The sequence below is a fragment of the Rhipicephalus microplus genome, chromosome 10 (genome assembly GCF_043290135.1).
Source record: "Rhipicephalus microplus isolate Deutch F79 chromosome 10, USDA_Rmic, whole genome shotgun sequence".
Classification (NCBI taxonomy): domain Eukaryota; kingdom Metazoa; phylum Arthropoda; class Arachnida; order Ixodida; family Ixodidae; genus Rhipicephalus; species Rhipicephalus microplus.
Window position 1 is genome coordinate 10,531,429 of NC_134709.1, and position 22,783 is coordinate 10,554,211.

At 46.9% G+C, this 22,783-nt stretch overlaps 1 protein-coding gene across 1 annotated transcript; it reads right to left on the reverse strand.

The window, feature by feature from the left end:
• Window positions 1-120: 120 nt before the first annotated feature.
• Window positions 121-21,687, reverse strand: LOC119181888 (lysosomal Pro-X carboxypeptidase-like). Its single transcript, XM_075874562.1, has 9 exons — window positions 21,565-21,687; window positions 20,122-20,262; window positions 18,725-18,826; window positions 12,042-12,223; window positions 9,116-9,273; window positions 6,304-6,464; window positions 4,994-5,146; window positions 3,104-3,291; window positions 121-400 (listed from the first exon to the last, which is right to left on the reverse strand). The coding sequence occupies exons 1-9, from the start codon at window positions 21,682-21,684 to the stop codon at window positions 211-213; spliced, it is 1,395 nt and encodes a 464-aa protein (XP_075730677.1). The 5' UTR covers window positions 21,685-21,687; the 3' UTR covers window positions 121-210.
• Between the last annotated feature and the right edge of the window lie 1,096 nt (window positions 21,688-22,783).

Sequence of the window (22,783 nt, forward strand, 5' to 3'; positions counted from 1 at the left end):
TCCACTAATTTATCCTTTTTTGTCTCCTCGTTCAAGAGTAGTTGGAAGTTAAGGTTTGCCTATGCTTCTTTTGGCTTGCGTTTTCTGGCGCGCAGTGCGAAACACACAGAGATTCACACGTTTTCTTCCAGCCGTTTACTTTATTCCGTTCGCGTAATTTGCAAGAGCCCAAATTTTGCACGTGCGACGAAGCGAAGGGGCAGCCTCGTGCTATAGCAGCCACCGCCGGAATGCTCTCTTGGCGACGCGTCTGCCCAGCCGGAGCGAGTGCGGGTCCCAGCGGTCGTTGGAAAACCGCAGGTCCAGGCAGTGGGCCCCGCCTCGAATGCTTCGGTACTCCACGTAACGCGACGGTGCCACGTCGATTCCGTACGCCGACCATGGGTCCAAATTTCCGTAGCTGCAAAAAAACAAGGGGGGGGGGGGGAGGGACGCACGTACTTTCAAACCGCATTGTTTCCTAATGATCATGGCAATATGCAATATTGTTACGTGATTTTGTCTGAATGAAAGAGGGCATAGTGGGGCATACCCAAGAAAGGTGCCTCAGACTGAGAGTGAAGAAGTGGACGTTGTCGGTGAGCTGCGTTGTGGCTGCGGACTGACAACTGTTATTTTCCACGTAACAATATAAAAAGAAAGTGTTCGCACCCACTAAGGCCAACTTCGCTCCGTATGCTCTAAATAGAGCTCGCACTGTTTTGGAAAGTATTTTTGTTGTTCGATCGTTATCCTCTGGCTTGCTTCTTGCTTGCCTTTTTCCGCTGAAAAACATGACGACTGAAAGATAAACCATGACCTTTCGAAGGAACTCGTCGTACACTATGTCCCGCCACAGCCAAAAGCAAGCTTTTGTGTCCGTTGTCTGATGCCTGAAGGGCTATTGACACAAAAAATTGTGACGAGGTGGCTTTTAGCTGCAACAAGTTACTGGAGGCTGATTAGTCATAACATGGCACATCGCCGGCTCCAGCACGCGACAGATGAATTGCTATCCTAATGAAACACCTAACATGCAGTAAACAATGTTTGCCTACCATTGCCACATATCTATTAGGCCTACCATTGCCACATATCTGTCGCCATTTATTCTTTCTTATGCTTACTGATGGTGCGCCTGACAACTATTTATTTATTTATTTATTTATTTATTTATTTATTTATTTATTTATTTATTTACTTATTTATTATATGCTCAAGTGCAAATCAGTTTTGATAGACTGATCCGATAATAAGAAGCGATGACAAAAGTATACTAGGCCTTGTTTAAAACCATGAACGAATTTGGAAAGGTCGTACCATAACACAAGAAAATAACGGTACACAAAACAAAACATCACACAAGTTAAATAAAAAAGTATGGCTCCCCATTGAAATAATGATAGTACTTCATGTTGTTTCTCGGGGAACGTCATTCCTCTCTAGAAACGTTTACCTAAAGAATCAGTTTTGGATAGCAGAAGTCTTGTGTATTTTTATTTCAATCTCTGTGCAGTTATTGCATGAATAAACTTTAAAAGCTGGGCTTCTGGGAAACCCTGAGCCTGAACAAAATTTCACTTTCTCGAGTTCAAAACTGAAAACTTGCGCAAGAAACGAAGGAAGCGGAATTTATCGAGAGCTCATTTGTCTTCGATAAACACAACCCGTGTGAAAATCACAATATAATTAAAAAACTACAATTAGCTTCCTCCATACGTCCGTAAGCTTCACTGCCTGTAGGTTTTCGTTCAGGTTGTATTATTACCAAGTAAATGCGAGATCTTCATTCGTTTATTCATAGTGAGGATCTCCGTCCGGTACACTTAATTCATTCATGTGGTATGCGGGAACTTATTTGTCAGCTGCCAGCTCCTACGAATATGACGTGCTCCGTAATTCTAGCTGGCAAAAAAAATAAAGAAAAAAAGAAGGAAGGAAGGGAGAACGAAAGAAGGAAGGAAGGGAGAAAGAAAGAAGGAAGGAAGGGAGAAAGAAAAAAAGAAGGAAAGAAAGAAAGAAAGAAAGAAAGAAAGAAAGAAAGAAAGAAAGAAAGAAAGAAAGAAAGAAAGAAAGAAAGAAAGAAAGAAAGAAAGAAAGAAAGAAAGAAAGAAAGAAGAAAGCGTTCCACACTTTGCGTCATGGCTATGAACGGTACTGGCTGACTCTCCTAAACTTACTTGAACAGACGACTCCACTGTAAAAGGGAACGCCTGAGTGTGCACATCGTGTTTAGATTTCGCTATGTTACCGAAGCATAGTAGGTTAGATATGCATAAGACTTGAGGTGCTTGAAGTTTTGACTCCCCTTGACATACTAATGATTTGCATGCAGATCGTTTTCATAACCACTTGCTCTTAGAGGACCAGCAATAATATTGATGTCCAGCATTGGAGTCTTCCCTTTAACACTTGACGTTACTGTACATAAAACTTTTATGGAGTGGATGGGGAAAGGCCCGCTACTAAGGCTCGAACGATAGAGCATCGTGGGCATTGTCGTAAGGGTATATATTCGGTGCCTACTGGTGGAAAAATGTATTTTCGCGAACCTTAATTTATTTGTATTCATATTATAACTAGTACTCTGCAATTAAAAGACCACACTGCCCCGCCGAGGTAGTCTAGTGGCTAAGATACTCGGCTGCTGATCCGCGGGTTGCGGGACCGAATCCCTGCTGCGGCGGCTGCATTTTCAATAGAAGAGAAAATGCTGTAGGTCCGTGTGCTCAGATTTGAGTGCACGTTAAAGAATCCCAGGTGGTCTAACCCCCGTATTCACAAACACTCGTCGACTCGACTTCCACCCTTCACTTGACCGACTTGAGCACTGCGCCACCGCTCGGCTGAAAATGACGCTGCGCTGTTCAAGAATCGCTGCAGATTATCGCTAATATGCAGTGATTTGCCGTGCCTAGAGACGGTGCTCCCATCGGCTTTCTCAAGTGAAGCGTTGAGTGAAGGGACAATCTAGAATACGGGGGTAAATTTCCGAAGCCCTCCACTATGGCGTCTCTCGTAATCGTTCATATTAACTAATCATGAATCAAGAAGACCATAACTAATACCCCTGATATCAACGTTAGCTTCAGTGTCTGTCAGTTTTCAAACATGTTGCACTTACGTGAAGAACACCCTCGCCGTGCCGCACAGGTTGAAACCTCCCAGTGATCTGACGATCCTGTCGACTTTAGGGTGGACACCGAACTGTAGACGGCACTTCTGGCAGAACTTTGCGTAGTCCCACTCGGTCGGGTAGAACATGTCCGCCACACCGTCTCCGCAGAATGGTTGAACGAATTCGGTGCATTGCTGCAGCCGAGAAAAGTGGCACGCGTCGTAATTTGTAACCGTCCTTCAAAATAATTTAGCTGGAAGAGTTAAGGGAACGCATAAAACTAAGGAGCATAGAGGCTAAGGAGCATAGAGGCTAAATTGCGCTGCATAATGAACATGAACACCACAACTAATTGTGAATTAGGCACAATATTGAGACTTTTGAATGCAGAGACAGGATAGCTATTTATTGTAAGATTTTTCCTATCATGTAGAACATGACAACTTACTCGTTACTCAGCACAAAAATGGAGAAAGTGGTGAAAATATTTCACAGGAATCCTAGAAGTTACATGGAATGTATGCACTGAAGCATCTATTCACAGTTGTTAGAAGAGCCAATATTTAAAAGCTTTATACATCGCAAATGGACGCCTTACTTTTCAAGTACGTTTCAAACATGTACAGAGGACTCCGTTCTTCAAGCACATAAAACCTTAAAACGTGACTTTTGTACATGAAAACGTCAGTATTGTAAAAACATAAATAAGGTCTTGTCGTACGTGCAAATGAGTTCTGCATAAAACTGCACGGTGACGGAAGGGTTTAGAAAGGAAAAGAATACAACCACCCGTTTGCAGCACAAAGCCACAAGGAAATCCGTACGCATTTCCTTGTGGATTCGTGCTACAAACGGGTGGTTGTATTTTATTACTTTCTTAAGGTATTTTCATGTTTGTTTTATGAAAAGAAGAAGTGAATCAGAAGGCCCAAGTCCCTGACTGGGTCCAGCTAACCACGGTCATGCTGTGAAGTAGCTAATGTATGATTCAATGTAGCACACCGGTCTGGTAACAACAAACATGCCATGAATGTAGGGCCTCCACGAAGTGAATGCTACCAAAGCACAATTCGAGTCAAAAGATATATTCTGTTGGCGAACCGCACGTTAAAGAACCCCAGGTGGTCAAAATTTGCGGAGCCCTCCACTACGGCGTCTCTCATAATCATATGGTGGTTTTGGGACGTTAAACCCCACAAATCAATCAATCAAATCTGTTGGCGAACCATTGGTTCGTGCGCGGCTGGTTCCCAACAACCTTTTCCGGCACCAGTATGCTGTTTTACCGCAGTACATTTCTACATCGCGGTGCAGTGCTGAAAACCTCCTGGGTAAGGCAAAGTGGGGCAAGCGCTTTGCCATACAACTTGCAAGGACAACAGCTTTCTGTATTTTGCTCATATGCCTGACTCTCGGAGGCAAGAAGAAACCGGCTACACTTTTCATGACAAGTAAGCTGTATACAAGGCGTCCCTGATATCTTTTAAACAGAGTTTGACAATACGCCAGCTCACTCAACGGCGATGCAACGAAATGCCCGTTGTTCAATACGGCCTTGAAGGAGTCAGTCTATTTTGTATGTTCCTATTAATTGCTCAATCAGGTACTTTGATTAGGTAACATTTAAAGCAACGAAGCTGGGCTAAACATTCCAATGAAACAATTGTAGAACGCTTTGCGAAACGTCCGATTACATAGTTTCGAACTTATAGTATATATTCTTGCGAGTTCTGAACTAAACGTTGTAGGAAGTTTGGCGCCTGTTTTGTCTACGTCTCTATCTTTTGTATTCGTGATTCATGCGCTACCCTTACAAAGACAGACGAAAAAGGCACCATTTTGCTCCAACGTAGGTAAGCTATAAATGTGTAACCAATAAAGTGATGACTAGCATACCTGATAAAGCCTTGCAGGCTCCTCGGTTGCAGCCGGTACGGCATAGCATGCTGTTTTGCCTGTTCCGTTACGAAAGAAGCCGACTGCCTCGATGACAGTGTCGATCAAACGGCTATCGTTTCTCTCAGACTTTCTTAGGTGAGCGCATACAACCTGGAAAGATGTGTTTTTAGGATAACCCTATTTGAGGGGCTCTGGCACACTTTTACGAGCAATAAACTAATGTCTATAAATCAGTTTACTCTCTCACTAATCAATGGTGGCGGTGGAAAAACTTTATTTATTGTCCGGCAAATTAGTGGCCCGGGCTCAGGTCTCCCATGTCCGGACGTCAAGGTCCTGTCTCTCCGCCACTTCACGGGCCTGCTGGACTGCCACAAAAGTTTTTAGAATCCGTAAAGTATATACGAGCCGAGTTACAGGGGCGTTTCGCACGCTTTCAGCGCCTTTTCTCTCATTTCGTACCAGCAAGCATGCTCAAAACTACGCTAGTGTGAATAAAAAGGTAGCAAGCAGCTACATCCGTTCACTAGCAGGCGTCATGGCCTTAAGCACTTTTTTTATAACGCGCAGCTTACGTTTGTTGTGATCGCGAGTGAGCGCGCGGGCACGTAGCGGCATCTTGTGGCGGCCGTAAGAACTATGCCGCTCACGATGCTCAAATCATCCAATGGCCGTAGACGTTGGGTTTATGGCACACTTATGTGGGTTGATGGCATCATTTGTAAAAAAAAAGCAGCGTAAAATTACTAGTTAACTTTGAAAAATGGTAAATTCTGAGTCGCATGCGGCGCTATAATGTTTGGCTCACATGTAATCATGATCCGTGACTTCGAAAATGACTGATTGGGCGAGTTCGTGATTCATGATTGCTTTAAATACGAGCGCGTAACGTAGACAAGGACTAACTGTATGACGCGGACAAGCGCGTCCATGTCTTAGTCCTTGTCCAAATTACGCACTCCTATATTTCAAGCCTCGACTACCGTTCGGCAGAGTTTTCTCACCGTGCTCGAAAAGCTTCTCTGTAAGGATTAGCCCAAACTGTGTGGTGTAGTAGAAACGAAAAGTAGGGCTAGTTGGAATGCTTTCATGATCACCACAGCGCTGAAAACGAAGGCGTAAGATTGCATACAGTGCGATTGTGTCTAGAGTGCTGTCCTAAACATCGTTACATTCCGTTATTTTCTGAATCTCATTAGTCCAGAGGGCTGCTACGTCCTTCGAGATTGGCCTAAAGTGATGGCATTACGTAATGAATGGAACCCTGAATGGAACCTCCGTTTAGGCGAATTGGGCCTCGCACTGACCTTTAGCGGTTGTGGCGGCACTTGGGACGAGCGAAACGGGTAGTTCACCAGTGTCACGCCAATCAGACTGTCACGCACCCAACCGCGGAAAGACGCCAAGTGTTTGGAACTCAGCCGCTGACAAAGATGAAATCTTTCGCCAAGTTTGCGGCGTCCTTCTTCTGTAAGCGGTCATACATGAGAAAATAAAAATAAAAATCAGAGCAGGCTCTAACAAAGCAAGGAATATCACTAAAGCCGCACATTAACCGAGCAACGTACCTGCTTTCGTGAGACCCCGTGAAGTCACTTTATTTGCTTAAAGATCCCCTCCCCCTCTAGGGGTGTTACATAAAAGGCGGTGTTAAAAAATATACATGGGCGCTTTTTAATAGCGTCGGCAAACATAGATCAGTCAATGATGGCGCAGATGGCGTTAGGAACGCCGTTCCGGGTTTTCGCGGCTCGTACGAAAAAAGAGACTTGGAATGCAGTGGTCCGGGTACGTGCTATTGCTATTTAAAGCGGATGACCAGTGCGGTGAGATATGTGTGAAGGGGGCTATTCAAAATGCAAAAGCAGCAACACCACAGAAGCGTTTACATACACAAAGCTCTTTTTTTACTCTATGCCACGTGTCGGCAACCTTCGACCCGCATGGAAGTGTTATGCGCTAAAAACATTTAGACGACGCAAATCAACGGGGAAGTATAACCGAAAGCAAAGTTGCTAGTTGCGAGTTGTCACTCTTTTCTGTCACCTATCATTTCCGGGTGGTTTGCGTCGCCTAATTTTCCTGTAACATGCACCAACAAGTCCAAAAACAAGTTTTATTAAACTACTTTGCCCGCCCGGCGCAAAATCACTCCCACCTTCTCTGTCATTTCCTATCTGAAGGCTGGACGGCTAAACCGAAGTTTAGCCGTCCTGCCTTTCAGATGGGGAATGCATCCTAGCTGCGGTGGCTGCCTTTTCAATGGAGGCTAAAATTTTGTAGGCTTGAGTGCTCAAATTTGGGTGCACGTTAAAGGGGCCCTGAAACACTTTTTTAAGTAACCATGAAGTTAATTCACTGGAAAAGCGTATTGCCTCAAAAAATTAATGCCGCAAAATTTTCAAGAACCAGTCCAGTACGAGTGGAGTTACAAAGATTTGTCACACGCTGCAATCGCATTTTTCCTTCTCTCATCCCGACGAGAGCGGTGGAAGCTAAACAGAGAGAGATGGGAGGGGCAAAAAAAAAAAAAGGTCACGCTCACCCTCCTGACTTTGGGCATTTTTTTCTTCGAATGAGCGGGTTTTTTAGTTTAATCGCACGCGCCCAAGTGGACAAGTAGCGGCCTCCCATGGCAATCTCTGTAATGACCGAGCGCGCCATGCTCAAATCAGTCAATGGCTGTAGATGGGCTTACTACGAGTGATTTTTGCGCTTATTCCGTAATTTGTCGATAGAACAGAAAGCAATTTTTTGCTGACTTTGATAATTTATTGTGAAATCTAGGACGCGTGCTGCGCTACAATATTTGGCTCGCGTGCTTTCGGCAGCCTCTACTACCGATCGGCAGCGTTTTCTGACCACGCTCAAAAAGTGTTGCAGGGCCCCTTTGAAGAGCCCCAGCTGGTCGAAATTTCCGAAGCTCTCCACTATGGCGTCTCTCTTAATCATACCTTGTTCGGGACGTTAAACCACACATTATTATTATTATTATTATTATTATTATTATTATTATTATTATTATTATTATTATTATTATTATTATTATTATTATTATTATTATTATTATTATTATTATTATTTCAAGATTGACATTGCAGTTTTGGCCACAAATTCGGTTTTAGCTTTCAACCTACGTATGTCTCTAAACTGGAACCTTGTTACATGCGCGCCATAAATAAACATGAAATCTATTCCGTGTTTCTTCTAGATTATTCTGAATTAAATTCGCAGAATTTTTTTTCTGTTTGCTTGTAAACACCTCCCCTATCGGCCCATGCGGCCTCCCACCGTGTCAGCTTCATACAACCTAGGCCCGCCACCATAAAGGTCGTCGACCCCTGCTTCATTGCAATAGAGCTAGAATAAAATACACAAGTGCTTACAATACGACTGATAATTCGATAGCGGAATCCCTGCTTAGGCGGACTCTACGAAACTCGTAAATAAACTTGTTGTTTAGCTAGATAGATGATTTTCAAAAAAAAAAACATTCTTAGCGCAAGCTCATGACACATTCGCACACGCACACACCCCCACAAACAAGCACCCAACACGTGCAGATCTCATTTGTAACTATATTGTTCACCGCACGAATGCTTGAGTATATAAAACACGTGGCACCTGCGCCCCTTAACGTCGTCCAACTAAGTTGCATGCTGTGCGGAACAGCGCCATTAGGCGCATCACCATCAAGTTTCAGCGGAGAAAACAATGCTCAATCGTTGGCGTCTTCTCTTAATCAATCTATGATGACAAACTTGATGTGATAGAGTTTTCAAAAAATAATTTAACAGCATAAGCAGATTTAGCGTTACAGTTTAGTGCATATTTGAGTATTATGGAGGTCGTTATTATCGAAAGCCCCGCCGCGGTGGTCTAGTGGCTTAGGTACTCGGCTGCAGACCCGCAGGTCGTGGGATCAAATCCCGGCTGCGGCATTTTCGATGGAGACGAAAATGCTCCAGGCCAGTGCGCTCAGATTTCGGTTCACGTTAAAGAACCCCAGGTGGTCGAAATCTTCGGAGCCCTCCACCACGGCGTCTCTCATAATCATATGGTGGTTTGGGGACGTTAAACCTCATATATCAATCAATATAATCAATTATTGAAAGTTACCCGTAGATGCTAGAGCTTCGAGTAAGGGCCATATCCGTTTGACCTCTCTGGGGCAATGTTTCCACGTCTGTTTGTAGATGTCAGTGACTGCCTTATAGAAGGTGTCGCACTTGGTGACAGGCGAGAACATCTTGAAGGGGGCGCTGCTGGCCAGAGCTCTGCACGATGAAGAAGAAATACACATGCGCATGGCACTCATTTTGTTATATTTTTCTCTCTCGGCATTCCTCTCATCTCGGCCACCGCACACGGCAAACATCTCTCTTCGCTCAATGTTATGAACAGTGCTATTTGCTATGAAAAAAAAAACAAGTGGTGCATCTGTGTGCTTCGCTGCAAATGTCCTCGAAAAACAATAGTCTGCTGTCTGCCTTATTTAGTGCATAGCGTCGCATTTTCAGCGCAACCTAAGAATCACCAGGTTATTTGTAATTACGTACATATGTATTTTCTAGTGAGGGAACACACCACCTATTACTTACGTATTGACGTGTGCCTCAGATATGCGTAATATTTGCTTTTTGATTTAATATGTTGACAAGTGTAAACGCGTGCACCAGTTAAAGGTGGTGAAGTGCTTATCCGGGTGGCTCAATTTCGCCGGGTGGCTGAATCGTGTGACAGACAGAAATTTTTACGTTCGAGTATCCCAAGAAAGACGATCGTGTTTAAAAGTACAGCAGTACTTTTCCAAGCTACACACTTAAGATTTGGTTCGTCATATAAACTTTTAAGCGAGGAGCACATAGAGAACCCGAGCTGTCGTAGGGTGTCGTGTGTTGTCATATCCTGTCCTCGTCTCATGCAACTTGACACAGCGCTGACAAAACCACGTTAAGCATATAGCAGTTTGTAGAATATTGAGCCCGCTCTTTCGCCAGGAAGGAGGCTTCTTCCGTCGAATATTCTAGCGTTATCGCTAGCACCCGCGTAGGTTCCAGAATAATCTGTAATGTTCGTGAAATGGGCGAATCTTAATAAAACGATCTACTACATTCCTGAGGCTCCTCGAACACTGCAGGCATGCTTTGCGCCCAGAATCACTAACAGTGTCACGGGGTGATCACAAAACTACAAGAAGGAATGTGGCCATATCAAGTGATATGAAGCGATGATACTTCATATCATTCAGGGGCCCGGGCTGTGGTATGCTTTCGTCGCTTAGAATAACGCTGGCCAAATCACGTGCGAAACGAAATAAAAGGGGAAGCAGGTTAAAAGTAGAAAGAGGAACAACGGAAAAACGTAAAAATAACAACACAGACAAACAGAACTGAGGAAGTTAAAAAAGAAATAATTTGGTAAAGAAAATACAGAGGCAAGGAAGAGAAAACCGATGAGAAACAAAGAAAGCTCCCCAGATCTGTCCTCCCTTTAGGCTTGGGACCACTAAAGCGAAGCTGCAATAATTTTTATTTTTTATGTTACCCCTAAACTTGCGTGTATCATGCGTTTTGGACAGACGCCAAGGCACCTTCAGGGTGTATTTCAGTGCTTTTTGCCGGGCCGGGGCTGGGCCTTTATTCCCCATGGTTCATCCTCCTTGGCCTAAACTATCAGTTTTGTTCCAAGTCAACTTTATCAAATAGTTCGGCTGCGCTACATGGGTAGCATATCCACAAGACACCCCCCCCCCCCCCCCCAAAAAAAAAAAACTGACAGGGAGACCTCATATAGCTACCTAAAAGGTAATTATAAAAATGCAGCAAAACTAGGAACGTATGAGCAATGATATATCAGCTTTATAAACAACAACTATAGAATCAATACATACTTTAGTTGTGGCCCTTACTTTTTAGGAAAACGACATGAATTCAATCCAAAACCATGTGAATGAACGTAAACACAGCTTCACTGGTTGACTGAATATTTTCGCGACCTGGTTACGCAGCCTAGTGCTCTAACTTCGAAACTGTGCCATACTAACATGTGAATAGCATGCTATACAGTTTTATTAGCGAAACTCGCGAGGCTATCGAAAGCTTTATTTTGTATATACCTCCACCTGACCGTGCTAGTTTAACGGTCATAGTACTCTAGCGCTGACATGAGGTCCCCAGATCAAATATCCCAGAGGCACGTTCGAGAAGCAAGTGGTCGAAATTTCCAGAGTCGTCCACTCGAGCGTTCCTCATAATCGCACCGCAGTTTTCGGACCTAATACATCTCTCATACGGCCACCCCCGAACCCCTTTTATCTAGGCTCAGCATTCATCTACCAAATAGAGCTTTACGAGAAGGATTTTGTGGCCATGCTACACGGCTACGTGCAAGCTTTCCACGTGGGGCAGAAACGGTGCTTGTCAAAATATTAGTCGTCAAAATATTAGTCGTGTCATATGTAGTCGTCTTTAAAGCAACGTACACGTGTCTCTATTTCTCTCTCCTTGTATGCATTCTAATAAATATAATGCTGGAAAGTACACTGTAGTCGTGCGTGCGTCTCGTATGGTTATAAACAAACAATATGACGCAACACTGGCTGGTGGTGGCTTGGCGAAGCGTTAGGTGAAGAGAGTACAGACACTGATGTCCTCAAAATTAGAATTGGAACATGTATACGTGTGTATGCTACATCAAACAAAGGTGTAATGTTAAAAATCTGTAACTGAGATTGCGCGGGAGATTTTGTTAGCACGGTTTTCTTCGTAGCTATGTGAGAACGAGAGTACTTCATTGAGCCCGCATTCCCGAACTTCTTTTTCTAAAAGCTTCATTTAACTCCCGTGGCGAAATGGAAACCATGTGGCATGAACAGCTTTTCCCTCCACATAAAGAAAGACGAAGTACTTGAACGGAGTTACGTGGTGGCCGTCTGACAGAGGCCTCGGTAACACGGTTATCGTAACAGGCGTTCCCCTACAGATCGGTCACCGATAACTTCCGCGTAGTATCTCTGCGAAAAGAGCGGTGTAAACATACTTACGCTCGGACGAAGTGTGGGTACTTTGTCCGAAACCAGGTTGCCAGCATACCCGCATGATGGCCGCCAAAGGCGGCCACCCTGCTGGTTCGAGCTCCCTTGATGTTTCTCTTTAGCCAGATGACAAGATCGATGTAATCGGCAAGGGCCTGTTCCGTGGTCAAATATGCGGTCATCTCAGGGGTCTGCAAGAAGTGCTCATTAGTAGGTTTAACTGAATTTATTTCAGTTCACTTTTATTTTCTAGAAAGTACCTAGTAGTTGTATTGATTACAGTGCTAACTGCTGCGAGTAAATAACTACACGGGGTGCGAAATATATATACTGGCGCACGCTCACATGGGACACGTAGGTTGGTTTTAAAAAAAAGTGATCAAAGTTTAAATAGCACAGACTGGTCATTCCATATGCCCTCAGTTTTATAACTGAAATGACAGTGCACTCGCAATATTGCCGCGAACGCATATCCAAGGTCCTCTCGATCATCGAAGCCTCGGTGACGAACTCAGCGACGGTCTTAGGGGGGTTGCGGATGAGTCCAGCGAAGAGCTCTTGTTTAACTCCCCGCATCAGAAAGCGCACCTTCTTCTCTTCTGCCATTTCGGGGTCAGCTTTCCGGAACAGCATCTTCATCTCCTCCGCGAACAGTACAACACCTTCGTTAGGGTGTTGCATTCGCGTCTCCAACAAAAGGGCGGCTCGTTCTTTCAGCACAACCGTAGCGAATGTTTTGAGGAATCCGCTCTTAAAGACAGTCCAGTCGGTTAGGGAGCCTTCATGGTTCTCAAACCATGTTCGAGCTGCATCCTCCAAATAGAAGAAGACATGACGAAACGTTTCTTCGTCATCCCACCTGTTAAAGATGCTGACGCGCTCCAGCTTCTCCAGCCACTCTTCCGGGTCTTCACCAGGAGATCCTCGGAATGATGGGGGCTCACGAGGTTGTTGCAGAACGACGGGAGGGTTGGTAGCGCTGGTCATGGTGCCTGCGTTGATCATCGTGGTTTTTACGTCTTCTTTCCTTTTTTTTATCCGGGAGCAGTCCAAACTCTGGCTGAAGGCCTTGCTGTCGGCGGCTGACACGAGTTGGGCGTGCTTGTCGGCTTGGCAATGGCTTAGGGTTCATGTACCCCGCATCTCCACCAGATGTCACGCAGCAAAGGACGACGCAGTTGTCTATGAGGAAAACAAGTTTATTAAAGCGAACCTGTGCTCCCCTAACAACTGAAAAAATACACAGGCGGTGAAGCAGCGGCCAGCAAAACGACGGGCACGCTAGTGAGCGTCGGCGATCGAATGACGTGGCATCGGCTGTGCGGGAATTTATATCCCTCAGCGCGAGTTCGAGAACGCCATGATAGCGTTTGTTAGAAACGCTGTTCGTTCGAACAGCGCCCCTAACAAACAACGCTTGAAGCGTTGTTTCTATCAAACAACGCCTGAAGCGTTGTTCGATAGCGTTTGTTCGAAACGCTGTGGTAGCGTTACGCTGTAAAAACGGCGATAGCACAGGCTGGCGCAGCCAGGCCGAAAAAACAAAACACAAATAAACAAACCTAATGCATGGTTCGCGGCCACAAGCGATGACCTACTCCGCTGCTGCTCGTCGACCCCGACCCGTCCCAACCCGTTATCAAGAGGCCCCGCCGTACCGCCGCCCAATGTCGCCCACCCGACCCCCTGTAACCCGAAACCAGGTGCCCAGGAAGACCGAGGTGTGGCGAACGCCAGATAATCGTCCGCTGTGCTACCACTGCGGAGAGGCCGACCACGTCTACCGCCGCTGCCCGTACAAGAGGCTGGGTTTGCGTGGGTTCTCCGTCCACGCACCCCGCCCGCGAGCCGGCCAGCGCCCATTTGAGATCGAAGAATACCTGTCGAACACCAGCCGTGAACCATCCCGTTTCAACCGTTCGCCGTCGCCCTACCCGTACCAATCCCCCAACCGTCGCAGCCATGCTGACTTCGCCCGTGGAAGGTCCCCCAGCCCACGAGGGGGAAACTAAAAGCAGCAACTTCTGGAGGTGAAGTTGCACAACGGCGAGAAAATGAAAACCCTCCAACGACGCAAGACCGTGACTCACGACATGCCCTCATCCCGACGACCCGACGACACCCTGACGAGACCCCCGAAAACGACGACAGCTACGCTGCGCGACGCGTACCCGAAATGACGAAGCCTGCCGCTGAGAAGACGACGATGACGACGCATAGTGCCCGACCATCAAAACGTGCAAGCCGCGATACGACGCCCCGACGCACCCGAAATTCGAGGAAAGCGGCATCCGACGTCCAGTTGTCCATCGATGGCCTTGACGTAGTCGCCCTCATCGACACGGGAGCAGACTACTCGGTCATGAGCGGGTCATTCGCGTCCAAGCTAAAGAAAGTTACGACCAGATGGAACGGTCCGCACATACGCACAGCAGGAGGCCACCTCGTGACCCCAAGTGGAATGTGCACATCGCGCGTCACCATAGACGGCACTACGTACCCTTCGGAGTTCGTCATTTTGCCTAACTGCTCCCGCGACGTAATTCTCGGAATGGACTTTTTGACGGACCATGGCGCAATAATTGATCTGCAGACCAGGTCGATAACGTTTTCTTCCGATCACTCCACGATGCTGCAGCCGAACCTCGGACACCGGGCTGCTGTAAGGATCGCCGACGATCACGTCACCCTGCCACCCCACGCAAGCTTGATGATCGCCGTCTATTGTGAAGGTGCTGCTCCTGACGTCGACGCTATCGTGGACACTGACCAAAGGTTGCTTCTAGACCGCGGTGTGTCTGTCGCAAGAGGCATTCCGCGGTTTAAGCAACACAGATCCCACGTTTTGGTCACCAATTTCACCGAGGAGTACCAGCATCTAAACAAGAGCGCTGCAATTGCGTTCCTCGAAGAAACGCAAGAAGCGAGTCAAGTGATCGCGGTCGCCACCTTTGAACGCGCACGCGCAGATGCTTCCAGGCTGCCACATCCTTTCGACGTGAACCCGGCGCTGTCGCAAGAAAATCGGGACAGATTACTGGAGTTGCTCCGTCGCTACAGCGAGTGTTTTTCCTCGAACTCGAAGTTACGTCAGACACCTTTGGCGAAGCACCAAATAATAACCGAAGATGGAGCCCGACCTACCAGACAGTCACCGTACCGCGTTTCTTCACACGAGCGTGAAGCCATCCGGACTCAAGTTGATGACATGCTCAGCGACGACATAATACAGCCATCAAAAAGTCCGTGGGCTGCGCCGGTTGTACTCGTGAAGAAAAAAGATGGCACTTTAAGATTCTGCGTTGACTACCGGAGACTAAACAAAATCACCAAAAAGGACGTGTACCCCCTGCCACGAATCGACGACGCCCTCGACCACCTCTGTCACGCCAAGTACTTCTCATCCAAGGATCTGAAGACCGGCTACTGGCGAATTGAAGTAGACGAGATAGACCGAGAGAAGACTGCATTTATAACCCCGGACGGTCTATACGAGTTCAAGGTGATGCCGTTTGGGCTGTGCACGGCACCCGCAACGTTTCAGAGAGTCATGGACACTGTGCTAGCAGGCCTGAAGTGGCACACTTGCCTCGTATACCTCTACGACGTTGTCGTATTCGCCCGGACTTTCGACGAACACCTCACAAGGTTGGAATCTGTACTCGAGGCCATTCGTACGTCGGGGTTAACGCTGAAGCCTGAGAAGTGCCGTTTCGCGTACGAGGAACTCAAGTTCTTGGGTCACGTCGTGAACGCCACGGGAGTCCTACCTGACCCGGCAAAAACATCAGCCATTGCGAACTTCCCAAGGCCGAAAGATAAGAAAGGTGTGCGAAGGTTTCTCGGACTGTGCGCATACTACCGGCGCTTCGTCGCAAACTTCGCGCGCATTGCAGAGCCACTCACGCGCCTGACGAAAGAAAGCACCCCTTTCAGCTGGGAAAACGACCAAGAAAAGGCATTGTGCGAGCTGCAACAACGCCTGCAAAACCCACCCGTGCTCGCTCATTTCGACGAAAACGCCGAAACGGAAATGCACACGGACGCCAGTGCTATCGGTTTGGGTGCCGTCCTCGTCCAAAAGCAAAGCGGTTACGAAAAGGTAATCGCCTATGCAAGCCGTGGTCTGTCGAAGGAGGAGAGAAACTACTCTGCCTCCGAGAAAGAGTGCCTGGCTATCATATGGGCCATTTCAAAATTTCGCCCATACGTCTATGGTAGACCGTTTAAGGTTGTGATAGACCATCATGCGCTGTGTTGGCTCGCCAATTTGAAGGATGTCTGGCCGTCTTGGGCGGTGGAGCTTGCGCCTGCAAGGGTTCGCCGTTACAATATTCTACAAATCCGGCAGGAAACACTCCGACGCCGACTGCCTGTCCCGCGCCCCCGTCGACCCACCACCACAGGACTCCGATGAAGACAGCGCGTTCTTCGGAGTCGTGACAGAGAGCGACCTAGCCGCCCAGCAGCGTGCCGACCCTGACCTCCGCGTCATGATCGACTACCTCGAAGGACGCAACGTCGCCGTGCCTAGGACGTTCAAGCGCAACTTACCAGCGTTCAGCCTCAAAAACTGCATCCTAATGAAGAAGAATTTCAACCCCGGAACGAGAACGAATTATCTACTTGTCATCTCCGCAGACCTTCGTGACGAAATTGTGGAAGCGTGCCACGACGACCCGTCTTCCGGACATCTCGGAACAGCTCGCACGATTAAAAAAATTAAGGCGAAATACTTCTGGCCCCGCCTTACATCCGATGTCACCCACTACGTCCGGAGCTGCCGTGACTGCCAGCGACGGAAAACACCACCGACGAGACCAGCCGGACTTCTGCAGCCGATCGCCGTCCCAACGAGGCCCTTCCAACAGATCGGAATGGACCTTCTGGGCCCGTTCTCTACATCCCGATCCGCGAACAAATGGATTGTCGTAGCGACAGACTACATGATGCTCTACGCAGAGACCACCACTCTTCCTAGGGGAACTGCACAAGAAGTTGCAAAGATCTTTATTAACCAAATTGTGCTGCGACATGGAGCCCCTGAGGTCCTAATCACGGACCGCGGAATGACCTTCACTGCGGAGCTCATGCAAGGAATCTTACGCTACAGCAACACAGATCACCGAAGAACGACGGCGTACCACCCCCAAACGAATGGACTAACGGAACGGCTCAATAAGACAATCGCGGATATGCTGTCTATGTACGTCGACGTTGAACATAAGGCGTGGGACGAAGTCCTCCCGTACGTCACGTTTGCGTACAACACGGCTATTCAAGAAACCACGCAGATGACACCGTTCGAGCTCGTCTACGGAAGACGGCCGACTACGATGCTCGACGCCATGCTTCCGCACGTAGAACGACGACCTCAACGCCGACGTCCAAGGATACCTCCAACGTGCGGAGGAGGCCCGCCAGCTCGCTCGAGCTCGTATAACGGACCAGCAACTGGTGGATGCCGGACGCTACAATCTCCGACGCCGAGACGCCGAGTACCATCCTGGAGATCGTGTGTGGGTTTGGACTCCCATTCGATGACGTGGACTCAGTGAGCAACTTCTACGACGCTATTTCGGACCCTACCAGATTCTACGACGTGTTGGCGAACTAACGTACGAAGTGATCCCCGATGGGGACTCCCGTACATCACGACGACGCACGCGGCCCGAAGTCGTCCATGTGGTTCGCTTAAAACATTTCTACGGACGATGACGAACTTTTAATTTGTGTAGACTGTCCCTTATGTTAGCATCAGGTCGATGCACTCTTAGAGGGGGGGGGGGGGGTAATGGCGAACCATGCATTGGGTTTGTTTATTTGTGTTTTGTTTTCTCGGCCTGGCTGCGCCGGCCTGTGCTATCGCCGTTTTCACAGCGTTTCGAACAAACGATACCACAGCGTTTCGAACAAACGCTATCGAACAACGCTTCAGGCGTTGTTCGATAGAAACAACGCTTCAAGCGTTGTTTGTTAGGGGCGCTGTTCGAACGAACAGCGTTTCTAACAAACGCTATCACGGCGTTCTCGAACTCGCACTGAGGGATATAAATTCCCGCACAGCCGATGCCGCGTCATTCGATCGCCGACGCTCACTAGCGTGCCCGTCGTTTTGCTGGCCGCTGCTTCACCACCTGTGTATTTTTTCAGTTGTTAGGGGAGCACAGGTTCGCTCCAATAAACTTGTTTTCCTCATAGACAACTGCGTCGTCCTCTGCTGCGTGACAATATTGTTCCAAACAAGCGAGAAACTATCAAAGCTCAATTCGGCGATACTAAAATACACTAGCGTTTGATAAACTAAGTACATTATATGCCACAGCAACAATAAAGAACAGCATTAAATAAATTTAGGCGAGTCACAAGAGTACAATAATAATAATACTGACAACAGATTGTAAACAGCTTGTGTGTAAGTAACTATCAATGTACGAGGGAAAAATGGTTTTTTTTAACTATATATATATTTTTACCTGAATATATCACATAAAAGCTATTTTGGAGCCCGTAGCAATTGAGGGGATAAAAAAAACGTCATACAAAAAAGACGCGCCTAATAACAGCTCACTCAGAGACGCTACAACTCTTGCGTTAGCTTTGTCCAATCCACTAGGTGAACTGACAAAACTGATTGCATTCTTGTTATTTTTTGCTGTGAGAAATAATAGGAGTAGGGTTGGCCAGCTCACCTTGAATGAGTCTTTTCCAAAAGGCAGAGATTTGCCGTAGTAGCGGTGCTCGGGAAACACCAGCAGTGCCTTAAAGTCTCGCCCCCACTCCCACATGATTCCCTGGAAGGAGGTAAGATGACCTCTCTATACATGTCTTCTTGATATAAACGCTCCCCTTGAGAAACACTTTAACTAGAGAACATTTTTTTTATTTTTCTATTCAAAAATTATGTGCAAAGAAAATAATGCTATCTGAAAAGAACTGCTCCACAGATTTAAATAAGGACGCTGCATTACAGAGATCGAAGTGTTGGAAAACATAATCTTTATTAACTATTCTAATTCATCCACGAAAACTCAAATGTATGCCCCGAACGACAAACGAAGCACGAAAAGTAGAGAAATGCATAACTTTCTACCGAAAAAAAATTGAAGTTCTCCCAAATGAATATGTGATGAGATTAACTAAAGTGGTCATGCATTCTGCTAGCGATTGAGCCTGATCTTTCATGACCACGTGGCTCGCTGCTAAGCATGAGGTCGTGGGTTCAATTTATTCCCAGTGTAGCTGCATACGCATCGATGGGGACAAAATGCAGCAATACCAATGTACTAGATTCAGGTGTCACCCAATCTTGTCAAAATTAGTCTTACCCCCGTATTATAGAACGTCCCTTCACTCAACGCTCCACCTTCACTTGGGAAAGCCGATGGGAACGCCGTCTCTAGGCATGGCAAGTCACTGCATATCAGCGATAATGTGCCGCAATTCTTGAGTAGCGCAACGTCATTTTGAGCCGAGCTGTGGCACAGTGCTCAACTCTGTCAAGTGAAGGGTGAAAGTCGAGAAGAGGAGCGTTTGTGAATACGGGGGTTAGTCTCCTTTCTACGGTGCGCGTCTAATCGCATACTGGTTCTGTAACGTAAACCCACACAAAATATTTTTAAGGAAAATATCTTATATGCATCGTCAAATTCGAAAATTCCCCGTCGGCGCCCCTCGGCAGCGTCGGCGTCAGCACGTCATGCAAGAAATAATCGTCACGAGAGGTTAACGTCATAATGAAGTCACAGATTGCAAAATCTACGACGTCCTTGTTACGTCACGTCACACGATGACGTCATCGCATGATATTGTCGCTTGGTCGGAGAAGGACCGACCATGGTTGCAGTGCAAGACCAGGCAATGCGTCCGATTCTGGAGGTCATGTGAAACCACGTTAGGGCACAAAACTTTCGGAATAAAGGAAAAAAAATGAAAACGCCTTTCGTATTCTAGTGGTCTAAGTAGAATGCATAAGGTACTCTACGAGTTTTATTATTTTATTGACGATGCATAAAACTTTAACAAAGAAAATCAGCATACAGCAAGACATCTACTCGCTAGGCGTTACGCGAAAGTAAATCTCTCTTACGGTGTTCGAAATGTGGTCTTCAATAGGACCTTCGTTCGCGGTATAGATGAATATGGGTCCGCCCTTCCGATTCCAGTACTGGTCGGCCATCGCATACCTCAGAGGAAACGTTGCGTTCTTGCCGTACGTGAAGTGGTCGATCTTGTGTTGAGGAATAAACAGAACAGAACCATAAATCACTTTAATGCCCCAGAAATGTTCTCTTTGTTCCTATGATACCTGCTCTGTATGGCTACAATATTTGAAATCAATGTGAATCCGAGCCCTGTCAGCGAATCTGCATAGAACAGTTTTCACTCCCTGCTGAAGTCCTGCAAAGTTCCAGCGTTGCCCTGTTCGAAAGGTCTTCAAGACTTTGCAAATGTTTCACAATGCCCACCGCAGTTTTTAAGCCCTATTCGAATATATTTAGTTGCTTTACCATACTTGTAATTAAGTTCTTTCAAGTCTCTTCTATAGTTGATGTATGTTCTAGCAAGTTGCTTAGGAGGCATACCGACAGCTTTGGCGTGATAGGACAGGGCATTAGCCAATCAGCGTCGCCATACATGAGCTCTTTCTCATCAGCAGCCAATTCGCTCTGCGACGCACAGACTATTATTATATACCTGTATACCGACCAAGTCGAAGTCCGACGTTTCCTGTCGCCATGGATCTTTGGTGTATGAATATTATCGTTTGATCCCTGAAGTGCTTTTCGCCATGCTTGTAAACTACGCAATATTTAGCGTGGCATGATGGTCGTTCAGCGGCGCTTGTGCCGACAAAAAAATCTGTTTCACCGTAAGTTAATACGGGGAAACGCCATAATAATACTCATAAGCAAATAATGCGGCAGCAACAAAATGTAATGTTGCACGGAGTAATGCTATAGAAGCTGACACTTTATGATCTATAGCTGCTATAATATTGTAAAAAACGCTGTTTTAGGCGAATAGGGCCACTCCAGAGACCGAAGTGACTTTCTTGCTCAGTCCCCTGTACAGGAAGTAAGCGTTCCGAGTCCAGCATGCAAGCTCTATAGATAGCGCTCGTGACCGCGTCTTTATGAGCTAAGTTCGCATTTGCTGCTGGAGCGACGAAGAGAAGAGCGAAAGAGCCTTGCCGAAACGTTTTTTCGTCCTCGCTCTGCTCTTGCGTGCAGCAGGTATCCCGGAACGCGCGGTGGTGTGGATGGCGCGTGTAGGACCTTTCCACGCGCTACCCTCACAGCCGCAACGCACGTGCCAGGGCCCCTGCCGCACCTAAGTGTGTGTTTGGGGGGGGGGGGGGAAGCACATTGGCAACGCTGTTTCACTCTCCGCTTGGGTGTGGAAGAGGTCCTGGCACGTGCGTTGTGGCTGTGCGGGTAGCGCGTGAAAGGCCCGTACGGGACCTCAAGAGATTCTCCGTGAAACGTATTACTGGCACTTCTATGCATTATGAGGAAAGTCCAATACGAACCAGAGCGTCGAAGGTGTGGTACGTGTGTGAGAGGTTCAGAGCAGCTTGACTTGATGCGTGCACAAACATGGCTATCAAGGCTAGCCTTGCTACTGGACGAAGCACAGTAACGGCTGCCATACTGAGTTTCTGTAAAAAAAAAAAAAAAAAAGTGGTGGTTAAAGGGCACGTTCGCTCCATTAGTATTACCGTGAAAACGTCGGACCACCGTGACAAACGGAACAAATAAAGATGGTCGGAATGGCCCTGCAACACTGAAAACATATCATTTATAGCCTAGTGTGACCAACTTACCAAAGCGTCGGATCGAAAGCAGCCTTTTTCCAGTGGCAATCGTTCGGCCGTCTCAGTCGAGTCTATTGAATCGAACGCTTGCTCGGCCACTTTTTGCTTTATCGAATGGCTTATAGTGCATGGTCTGCCTACTTAGCGTTAATTTGCGTTTACATTTTTCCAGGTCTTTCACATGGCTACATACTCGTTGTGTATGCCCACATTGTGAGCATTCGGGGACATCGGTACGTGGCGTCACCTTTCTGCAGCAGCATCGGCGTCCTGCCATAACTCAATGAAAAATAGGCGAAAAGAAATATCTGATGAAAAAAAAACGATTAGCAAAAAGTACTCCGAAATATATGCAGCAGAGATCCACAAAAACATATCGGTAAAATTGCAGTCTTGCACTACAAAGGTTTGGCGTCCCAAGGCTATTAAACACCGCCCTTTAGAAACGCAGGTGGTTCCATTAAACACTCCGGCAAGCCATGTGGTGCGTAGTGAGACAGCGTAAATTTACTAGAGCGTTGCAATAAGTAATCCGTTGTATATAACGGGCAGTCCTTTTTGGTATTTCGTCAGATATCAATTCTTTTCGACTATTTTCTATTTATCTACGGTAGGCCACCGCTGACGCGAGATGGCGCGACGCGTACGTGTCCCCTGGTGCTCCCAAATTCTGCTCATGAGGGGCGGGGAGCTAGCGAAAGAAATACTTATTTGCATTTAAGATAGCTTTCTGTCGTTTTTCTTCAATTCTGTCATGTCGCGTGACCTCCCTTGAGTGTGGTGAAAACACCCGTGCCGAAAACTACATGTTAAGGCGTTACCCAGTCACTCGAGGCAAGCAGACGCGTCACGAAGAAGGACGTGGACGCAAACATACTGTGCACGCTGGTGGTGCCTTGCTCACGAAATTTCGGCTGTCGAAGCTTCCGGGAAG